Source organism: Carya illinoinensis, chromosome 13 (genome assembly GCF_018687715.1).
Source record: "Carya illinoinensis cultivar Pawnee chromosome 13, C.illinoinensisPawnee_v1, whole genome shotgun sequence".
Lineage (NCBI taxonomy): Eukaryota > Viridiplantae > Streptophyta > Magnoliopsida > Fagales > Juglandaceae > Carya > Carya illinoinensis.
This window is the reverse complement of record NC_056764.1, coordinates 32720411-32731965: the sequence shown is the minus strand read 5'-3', so window position 1 is coordinate 32731965 and position 11555 is coordinate 32720411. Positions and strand designations below refer to the sequence as shown.

The following is an 11555-nucleotide window of genomic DNA, read 5'->3' as shown; positions in this document are numbered from 1 at the left end:
GTAGTCCTATTTATAGTTGATAATTAATTTTTTTTTTTAAATAGAACGTATCAAACTTTATTCAACTCAAATAATCCAATGGATGAATACATGAGGGAATGTCCCCCAAAATAATGCTCTCCTCAGAGAGTTTAATTGCATCCTTGGCTAAGACATGAGCCAAATTATTACAAGCACGCCGCACATGAACAACTGACCATCTGTCAAAATGATGCACTAAGGCTTTAACATCTGATAAGATCATTCCTGCTGAGTTCCCTTTTTGATTTTGGTTGTTGAGATCCTTTACCACCTATTTTGCATCACCCTTGAATATAACCTGTTTAATGCCCAGTTGTTGACACAGAATAACTGCCTTCAGTACTCTATAAGATTCTACTAGATGAGCATCAGGAAAAAAATTTTTTGGTGAACTCAGTGAAGCCACTATTTTGCCCTCCCAGTCCCTGATCACAACACCTGCACCTATCTTGCTTTTTCTTCTATCAACAGCCGCATCCCAGTTGGCTTTGAAAGTATTTATTGGTGGAGGACTCCATATAGGTGCACTGTGTCTACTTTCTGCCTGAACACCTTCAATGGTTGCATTAGCTTCCTTGAATTCTGACACAGCAGACCTGGCTACCTCAACTACCTTCCCTGGATCCCAAAACCTGTTTTCAAAAACTAAGCTATTTCGCCTCTTCCAAATCTGATAAACTGTTGCAGCAAACTCTTCAAGCTCCTCACTTTCTAGATCTGCAATTAAGAGAGTCCACAGCTCCTTAAAACTGTTTTCCATTACTACTCCTTTTTGCAATTTCCTGAGACTCACTCCCCATACATCTTGAACTGAATTACACGACCACAAAGCATGCATCACAGACTCTGGCTCTTGTTGACAACAGAACATAGAGGGGAGTCTACTATTCTTTTCTTAAAAAGGTTGAGTTTTGTGGCCATTGACTCATGACAGGCCCTCCAAATAAGCATTTTATTGGCATTAGTGACTCCCAACTTCCAAATAAAAGACCAGGTTTTGTTCTTTTGAACTGCATATGAGGACTGACCCTGATCAATTGTATCCATCGTGCCTAATAAATGATAGGCACTTCTAACAGAAAATTTCCCATCATTAGTGCATCGCCAAGTCAATACATCACTTGCATTAGTAATGCTCAGGGGAATTCGACTTATGATTGCAGCCTCCTCTGGATCAAACACTTCCTGCAATAGAGACAATTTCCAACCTCCTCCTTGCTGGTCAATTAGACAACTAACTTTAGAGTTGTCATCCAGGACCTTCCTTAAAGATTGGACTGTATATGAAGTAGGTCTTGGAATCCATCTGTCATGCCATAATCTAACAGAGTTCCCATTGCCAATGCACCAGAAAATTCCTTCCTTTAAAACCTCTCTACCTGTAATGAAGCTCCTCCATAAATAAGAAGGATTACTGCCCACCTTTGCCTTCATAAACTCAGCTCTATGGAAGTATTTTGCCTTCAAAACTCGAGAAGCTAAAGAGTCTGGATGTGTCATGAGCCTCCACCCTTGTTTTGCTAGAAGAGCAACATTGAACTTCTCAAAGTCCCTGTAGCCTAGTCCTCCATCATCTTTAGATATTCCTAGAGTCTTCCAAGGAATCCATTTTACTTTTGATCTGTCCCCTTTCATCCCCCACCAGAATTTCTGCATTAAGGAATTAATAGCAGTCAAGATTGTTTTGGGAAGTTTAAATATACTCATACAGTAAGTTGGAATAGCTTGCACAATAGATTTCAACAAAACCTCCTTGCCAGCCTGAGATAAGAACCTTGTTGAACCCAAGATTTCAAGTTTTATGTGATTATAAATCTACACATGGATTTTGATGATAACAAATGAATTCAAAGAATAAAGGAGTTTCAAGCTCAAGTTGTTCACACAATGGAATCAAGCACATCAAAGAACCAAGCATGAGTAAGAAGGAAACAAGTTCACATTAAAGTCATAGAGTAATGTTGTAAATCTCTTAAAATTCGAAATTAGGATTAATGCTCAAAATTAATATTTTATCATAAAACATTAAAATACATTTTCCACATGTGCATGAATATTTTTTGAAAATTAAAATTGAAAATTTTGAAAGATGATTGATTAATGTCATCTTTTGCATGTGCATGCCTTGATTGAAGGGTTGAACTTTGAAAATATTAAAAATGATTGATTGTCATCTTTCACAGGTGCATGTTTTATTTGAATATTTTCAAAAGTGATTGATACTTTTTTAGACTTATACAAAAAGTAGATGATTTTGTTTGAAAAATTTGAAAAAGTAAAGTGTGCTAATTTTGTCATATACAAAAAGTAAAAGATTAGGTTTGAATTTTTTGAAAAGGAAAGTGTGCTCCTTTTGTCATATGCAAAAAGTAAAAGATTAGGTTTGAATTTTTTGAAAAGGAAAGTGTGCTCATTTTGTTATATGCCAAAAGTAAAAGATTAGGTTTGATTTTTTTGAAAAAAATGAATGATGTTGTCTTTGACAATTGAAAAAGAAGAACCTTTTATTTGAATTTTTTGAAAAAGTGAATGATGTTGTCTTTGACATGTGAATCTTTTTAAATTTGAATATGAAGTCTCATATGCCTATAAATAGATCATTTGAGAGCTTCACATTTACAACATCCAGAGCATACAACATTCATTCAAAACTTTCATTCTCTCTTCTCTAAGCATTGAGCCTTAATCCTTATTCATTTTGAGAGATATAGTTTGCGCTGTATTGTTCTTATTTCCCTCATTGAGGAGTGTTTTCTGATAACCTACCCACTATCAGCTTTTGTATCAGAAAAAAGGGTGTGTATAACCCTTGTGCGTGTAGAAAGTATTCTATACGGGGAATAGTTGAATCACCACTTGTAAGGTGATTGCAAGTGTAGAGGGTGTTCTACACAGATCCTTTGTAGCGGTGTTGTTCAAAGGTGTAATAGTTTTCTATCTCCACCTGAAGGAGGTTGAATAGTGAATTTGGGAATCTTCAAGGGGTAGCTTGAGGCGAGGACGTAGGCGGTGAGGCTGAACCTTATTAACATACTGAGTTTGCTTCTCTCTTACCCTTACTCTTTATATTTATTGTTATTTCATATTTTATTTATATTTTATATTATATATTTGATTTATAATTGTTATTTTTTTAATACAACTCAATTCACCCACCTCTTGTGTTAGTTGTCTGGGCAACAATTGGTATTAGAGCTAGTTGACCTGTATTGTTCATACAGGCAGATCACTCATGGAAACTCTCGCTTGTGACTGTGTCACCGAAGTAAGACTCTCCGACCATGAGTGACTGTGCACCGGTAGAGATGGTGGCCGGCTAGTCTGGTAGGTACAATTGTTAAGTGACATAGGTACGGCCTATGATCAGTAACAATTGGTATCAGAGCTAGTTGACCTGTACTGTTCATACAGGCAGATCACTCATGGGAACTCTCGCTTGTGACTGTGTCACCGAAGCAAGACTCTCCGACCATGGGTGACGGTGCACCGGTAGAGACGGTGGCCGGCTAGTCTGGTAGGTATAATTGTTAAGTGACATAGGTGCGGCCTATAATCAGTAACAATTGGGATCAGAACTAAGAGTTCTGTTATAAGATTAACTATCTTTTGAGTTAAAATCTTATGGCTAACATTGCAGCTTCATTTGGTGAAGGTCAATCTAGCAGTCGGCCTCCACTCTTTTGTGGAGATAATTACTCATTCTGGAAAGTTAGAATGAGAATATTTCTTCAAGCTCAAGGTAGAGAAATCTGGAAATGTATTGTAAATGGATCTTATATGCCAACAAAAGTGGTTGATGGAGTAAAGGTCAAAAAGGAAGAAGAAGAGTTTGATCGTGAAGACGATAGACTTTATACTTTAAATTTAACTGCTATGAATTTATTATATAATACTCTTAATGAAAATGAGTTTAATAGAATAATGAATTGCGCTACGGCAAAGGAAATTTGGGATAACTTGGAAGTAACTTATGAAGGAACTTCGCAAGTCAAGGAAGCAAAAATTTATATTCTTATTCATGAATATGAAATGTTTAAGATGAATGATGATGAATCCATTTCTAGTATGCACACTCGTTTTACTAACATCATAAACAGCTTGACAGCTCTTGACAAAGTTTATTCCAAGGTGGAGATAGTAAGAAAAATTCTCAACTCTTTACCAAAACGTTGGGAATCAAAAGTTACAACGATTCTTAAAGCTAGAGACCTCAAGAAGCTCAAAGTCAATGAACTCATCGGGTCACTTATCACCCATGAGTACACATTGAAAAGAGGAGAAGAAGAAGGAAAGCCAACGAAGAGCTTAGCACTTAAAGTTGTTCCTCATGAAAGTGAAAGTGATGAAAATGAGGAAAATGACGATAAAGATGAAGAAGTTGCGATGATAACAAGAAGAATTCAGAGGTTCTTGAAGAAAAATAGAACTCCTCTGAGGAAATCCTTCAAAAAGTTTTCCAAGAAAGATTCAGGTAAAAATGACATTTTAATTTGTTATAAATGCAATAAACCTGGTCATATCAAGCCAGATTGTCCTCTGCTAAAGAAAAATCGAAACAAGGGCAAGAAAGCAATGAAAGCTACATGGGATGATGATTCAAGTAGCTCAGATAGTGAAGCAAGCAATGAAGAATCAGCAAATCTTTGTCTTATGGCTAAAGATGACATTGAGGTAACAAATTTTGATAATATTGAAAATCCTTCATATGAAGAATTGCAAAATGTTTTAGAAGAGGTTTATGAGGAATTTGAAAAATTGGGTATCAAATATACTACTTTGAAAAAGAAAAATTTTTCTTTAACAAATGAAATTGATATTTTAAGAAAAGAAAATATCATTTTGAAAGATGAAAATCTTGAATTGAATAAGAAGAAAACCGATTTAGAAAATATTGTTGAAAACTTTACTAATGGAAAAAGAAATTTTGAAAAATTTCTTGGTAGTCAAAGATGTGTTTTTGACAAGGCAGGCTTGGGATATAAGCCAAAACAAAAATACAAACCTTATAAAAATTTCTTTGATAATCCTTCTATATCAAAAACCAATAATCAAAATTCTTTTCATAAAAATAATTTTGTCAAAAAAAGATATTATTATAATTATTCAAATTCTTCATATATGGCACATGCTATTTGCAATTTATGTGATAGAAATGATCATAATTATCATATTTGTCCTATTAGAAGAAATCATACAATGACTGTTAGGGTCATATGGGTACCTAAAAATCTTGTTTCTTCTAATACTAATAAATAAAGGACCCAAAGAACTTGGATACTAAGAAAAATCATTTTAATTGTTTTTATAGGTATGCATGAAGTCATCTACAAGCAAAAACAAATGGTTTTTAGATAGTGGATGTTCAAGACACATGACGGGAGACAAGACTAAGTTCGTTGATCTTAGATCTAAAGAAGAAGGACACGTGACATTTGGAGACAACTAGAAAGGGAAGATTGTGGGAATAGGTAAAATTGGTAATGAATCTTCTCTCATAATTGAAGATGTTCTACTTGTTGAAGGTTTAAAACATAATCTTTTGAGCATAAGTCAATTATGTGATAAAAGATTTACAGTTACTTTCAAAATGGATAAATGCATTATTTTGAATGATTATGATTGTAATATTTGTTTTATTGCTTTTAGAAACAATAATGTTTATACAATCGATTTTGAAGAAATTACTTCACAAGATGCTATTTGCTTTTCAGCTCAAAATGAAACTAGTTGGCTATGACATAGAAGATTAGGTCATGCCAATATGGATCTTATTTCCAAACTTTCAAAAAGTGATCTTGTGAGAGGTCTACTAAAAACAAATTTTCTTAAAGACAAAATTTGTGATGCATGTCAATTTGGTAAACAAACAAAAACTTCTTTTAAAACTAAGAAACATATTTCCACTACTAGACCATTGCAAAATCTGATAAATGTATCTTTCTCGGGTATTCTACTAATAGTAAAGCTTATAGAGTATTCAATAAAAAGACTTTGACTGTACAAGAATCTATGCATGTAGTATTTGATGAATCTAATTCTTCACTCTCCAAAAAATCTATTGATGAAGAAACAGGAGGTATAAATAACACGGAAAGTCTCAATCTCAACAAAGAGAAAACAATAGAGGAAGTTCAACATGGAACCATCAGGAAAGATCATGAAAATTTAATACAAGATGCAACCAAACAGTGGAAATTTGTGAAAGATCATCCAGTGGAACAAATTTTGGGAGAACTTTCACAAGGTGTAAGTACTCGATCATCTTTTAGAAATATTTGCAATCATACTGCTTTTCTATCTTAAATTGAATCCAAAAATATTGATGACGCACTTCTTGATGAATCTTGGATTCTAGCTATTCAAGAAGAGTTGAATCAATTTGAAAGAAATGATGTTTGGACACTTGTTCCTAGACCCAAAAATCATACTATTATTGGAACAAAATGGGTTTTTAGAAACAATAAAGATGAGTCCGGAGTCATTACTAGAAATAAGGCTCGACTTGTAGCCCAAGGTTTTAATCAAGAAGAAGGAATCGATTATGATGAGACATATGCACCTGTCGCAAGATTAAAAGCTATTCAAATGCTACTTGCATATGCTTGTTATAAAGATTTCAAACTTTTTCAAATGGATGTTAAAAGTGCTTTCTTAAATAGTTTTATAAATGAAGTGGTATATGTTGAGCAACCTCCAGGTTTTGAAAATCATATTTCGCCAAATCATGTTTTCAAACTCACAAAAGCACTATATGGACTTAAACAAGCTCCTAGAGCTTGGTACGAGAGACTCAGTGGTTTCTTGATTGAAAAAAGTTTTTCAAGAGGAAAAATCGACACAACTCTTTTCATTAAATATGAAAATAATAATATTCTTTTGATTCAGATTTATGTTAATGATATAATATTCGGTGCCACTAATGAAAATATGTGTCAAGTTTTTGCTAAAACTATGCAGGAAGAATTTGAGATGAGCATGATGGGAGAACTTACATTCTTTCTCGGATTGCAAATTAAGCAAGCAAAAAGTGGGACATTCATCAATCAATCAAAATATATTAAGGAATTACTGAAAAAGTTTGGGATGGAAAATACTAAGGAAATTGGAACACCAATGAGCCCATCAACTAAACTTGATAAAGATGAATCCGGTAAGTTAGTTGACTCGAAGATATATCGAGGTATGATTGGTAGCTTATTATATTTAACAGCTAGTAGACCAGATATTATGTTTAGTGTGTGCTTATGTGCACGCTTTCATTCATCTCCAAAAGAATCACATTTAATTGCAGTTAAGTGCATTCTTAGATATTTTAGTGGTACAATTAACCTAGGGTTATGGTACCCTAAGAACACATCTTTCGATCTAATCAGCTACACAGATGCAGATTATGCTGGCTGTAAAATAGATCGAAAAATTACTAGTGGAGCATGTCATTTCTTAGGTCATGCACTAGTTTCCTGGTTTAGTAAAAAATAAAATTCTGTTGCACTATCTACTGTTGAGGCAGAATATGTTGCTGCGGGTAGTTGGTGTACTCAAGTTCTCTACATGAAGCAACAATTTGAAGATTTTAAACTCATGTATAATCACATTCCAATCAAATGTGATAATACAAGTGCTATAAATTTTTCAAAGAACCCAATACAACATTTTAGAACTAAGCATATTGAAATAATGTATCATTTTCTTCGAGATCATGTGCAGAAAGGCGATATAATATTAGAGTTCACAAACAGACACGATCAGTTAGCAGATATTTTTACAAAACCTTTACCAGAAGATAGATTATGTATGATTAGAAGAGAAATAGGTATGATGCATGCTATGAATATCTCTTAAAAGATAAACCAGAGTTAATAAAAATAGAGATAGATTTTTTAAATATTTTTACATAAACTTGAGATTCTTAGCCTCATGTTTGAGACGCTTATTCTCTTCATACAATATCATGTCATTCTTATCCATGAGAACCGGCAAGTGGAATGAAGAATCTAATAAAGATTTCAACTGTTTATTCTTCTGCCGAATGATTCCTTCCCTTGTGTGAGACTCTTGAACAATTCGTTGAAGTACAACAATTTGTTCTTTGAGCTTTCCAACTTCGTGATTTTTGGCTTGTAGCTGCTGAGAAAAAGCAACAATAGAGGAAGAATAGCGAGTCCCAAGACTCACCAAGTCATAAATAGCATTAGAATCTAACTTATTAGTCAGATTATTATTTTTTTGCTGCAACATGGCACCAATGGCAACTGCAGAAAGGACAGGAGGTTGAGATGCAGAATGCTTCATGGATGGATCTAGAGAAATGTTAGAAGAATGAGCCATTGAGAAAAGAATAGAAGGCTTAAAATGAGAATGTTGAAGGAATGCAGATGAGTTATAGAGATGGGAAGAAAACTTGATGCGGATTGGATGAACTTCAGGACTGATTTTATAGATATAGCATAAAGAATAAGACAAGCTATCATCCAAGTCAAAGAGCAATGTATTTTTTCCCGATCGATGAAAATGACATTTTTTAGAAACTCGGAGCCTTCAATCTCGTTTGTCAACAACATCAGGCGATTTTTTTCAAATCTCCAGCCGCACTTGTCGGGTCACGGATGGATGAAATTTATTCATTTATTTTTTTTAACTATCTACAGTGTCTACTAACGCACCGTTTTCTTCAGGTCCATTTACTTGTTGCAGATCCTTTTTAATGAAGCCAAAAGGGGGAGAAGTTTTAGACTAGAACATTAACATTGTTTAAATTGTTAAACTTGTTATATATGCTTGGAATTATATTTATACTTTTGCTTGAAAAACTAACACATATTTTCAGGGGGAGCTTAAGTATTAATACAGGTTTCAAGTTTTATCAAGTATTTGTCATCATCAAAAAGGGGGAGATTGTTGAACCCAAGGTTTCAAGTTTCATGTGATTATAAATTTACACATGGATTTTGATGATAACAAATGAATTCAAAGAATAAAGGAGTTTCAAGCTCAAGTTGTTCACACAATGGAATCAAGCACATCAAAGAACCAAACATGAGTAAGAAGGAAACAAGTTCACATTAAAGTCATAGAGTAATGTTGTAAATCTCTTAAAATTTGAAATTAGGATCAATGCTCAAGATTAATATTTTATCATAAAGCATTAAAATATATTTTCCACATGTGCATGAATATTTTTTGAAAATTAAAATTGAAAATTTTGAAAGATGATGGATTGTCATCTTTTGTATGTGCATGCCTATATTAAAGGGTTGAACTTTGAAAATATTAAAAATGATTGATTGTCATCTTTCACAGGTGCATGTTTTATTTGAATATTTTCAAAAGTGATTGATACTTTTTTAGACTTATACAAAAGGTAGATGATTTTGTTTGAAAAATTTGAAAAGTAAAGTGTGCTCATTTTGTCATATACAAAAAGTAAAAGATTAGGTTTGAATTTTTTGAAAAGGAAAGTGTGCTCCTTTTGTCATATGCAAAAAGTAAAAGATTAGGTTTGAATTTTTTGAAAAGGAAAGTGTGCTCATTTTGTCATATGCCAAAAGTAAAAGATTAGGTTTGATTTTTTTGAAAAAAATGAATGATGTTGTCTTTGACAATTGAAAAAGAAGAACCTTTTATTTGAATTTTTTGAAAAAATGAATGATGTTGTCTTTGACATGTGAATCTTTTTAAATTTGAATATGAAGTCTCATATGCCTATAAATAGATCATTTGAGAGCTTCACATTTACAACATCCAGAGCATACAACATTCATTCAAAACTTTCATTCTCTCTTCTCTAAGCATTGAGCCTTAATCCTTATTCATTTTGAGAGATATAGTTTGCGCTGTATTGTTCTTATTTCACTCATTGAGGAGTGTTTTCTGATAACCTACCCACTATCAGCTTTTGTATTAGAAAAAAGGGTGTGTATAACTCTTGTGCGTGTAGAAAGAATTCTATACGGGGAATAGTTGAATCACCACTTGTAAGGTGATTGCAAGTGTAGAGGGTGTTCTACACGGATCCTTTGTAGCGGTGTTGTTCAAAGGTGTAATAGGTTTCTATCTCCACCTGAAGGAGGTTGAATAGTGAATTTGGGAATCCTCAAGGGGTAGCTTGAGGCGAGGACGTAGGCAGTGGGGCCGAACCTCGTTAACATACTGAGTTTGCTTCTCTCTTACCCTTACTCTTTATATTTATTGTTATTTCGTATTTTGTTTATATTTTATATTATATATTTGATTTATAATTGTTATTTTTTTAATACAACTTAATTCACCCCCCGTTTTGTGTTAGTCATCTGGGCAACAAACCTCACTGTCCAGCCTTGCATTTTTGCCCTTATACTATCCAAGATAGGTTTAAAGGCATTCATTTTCTGTTTTCCCACATAGGCTGGGAGGCCTAGATATTTCTCAAAGGACTTTGCCTCCACCAGACCTGTAGCTGCCAATATAGCCTTCTTAGCTTCACTCCTCGTGTTGCAACTAAAGAAAATAGTTGTTTTGTCCATATTAAGCCTCTGGCCAGAAGCATCTTCATAAGCTTTGAGAATACCATAGAGCCTACTCCATTCTAGTGCATTAGCTTTGCAAAATAGCAAGCTATCATCTGCAAAAAAGAGGTGATTAACTAATAAACTACCTCTAGCAAAAGGAAATCCTGTGATAAAACCCTTCATCTCGGCTTGGTCCAGCAACTTCCCAAGTACCTCAGAACAAAGAATGAAAAGGTACGGGGATAAAGGGTCCCCTTCTCTTCGACCCCTCATAGGATTAAATCTCGGCTGAGGTCTTCCATTAAGCAAAATGGAATAACTAACAGTGCTAATACACTGCATGACCAAGGCTGTCCAATCCTCATTGAATCCCATTTTTAGTAAAACAGCTTCCAAAAAAGCCCACTCAATTCTGTCATAGGCTAGGGGTGTAACCAGTCCGGTTTTAGACAAAATCTAGGACCGAACCGGTAGGTACCGGTTTTACATTTTTCAAAACCGATTACGCACCGATTACCCTCCTAAACCGGTATTCCGGTTTTACCGGTTTCCGATCCGGTTCGGTCCGGTTTTCTGGTTTTAATAAAATATATATTTATTATAAAAAAAATCTGTTTATAAAAAAAAAAACTGCTATGTCAAAAAATTCTACTTAAAAAAAAAAACTACTATATAAAAAGACTGCTATGCAAAAAAAAAAAAGTGCTATGTAAAAAATTTATGCTATTAGTATAGCTTTGGTATGGCTTTATATAAATTATATGCTAATATATATAATTTATATTTATCTACTAATGTCTTATGTACTTATCAAAAAAAAAAATATAAAGAGTTTTAAGTGTATTAGGTCATTAAAATTTAGTAATAATATTTGAGTGATTTTCTTTCTTTTTAGGTTCTTACTTCTTATGAATCTATGATAAAATGTTATTAATAAATAATATATATTTATAATATTATATATTTAAAGCATATGATCAATTAAATTTTCATGTTTGAGATTAAACTTTTATTTTATAAATTAAAATAACACTATCTTATATATAA

General features: G+C 33.4%; 1 protein-coding gene across 1 annotated transcript; it reads right to left on the bottom strand.

Annotated features, from left to right (window-relative positions):
• Positions 1-292: 292 nt before the first annotated feature.
• LOC122291171 lies at positions 293-10883 on the bottom strand. Its single transcript, XM_043098810.1, has 3 exons — positions 10324-10883; positions 1050-1795; positions 293-831 (listed from the first exon to the last, which is right to left on the bottom strand). The coding sequence occupies exons 1-3, from the start codon at positions 10881-10883 to the stop codon at positions 293-295; spliced, it is 1845 nt and encodes a 614-aa protein (XP_042954744.1).
• Positions 10884-11555: the final 672 nt, after the last annotated feature.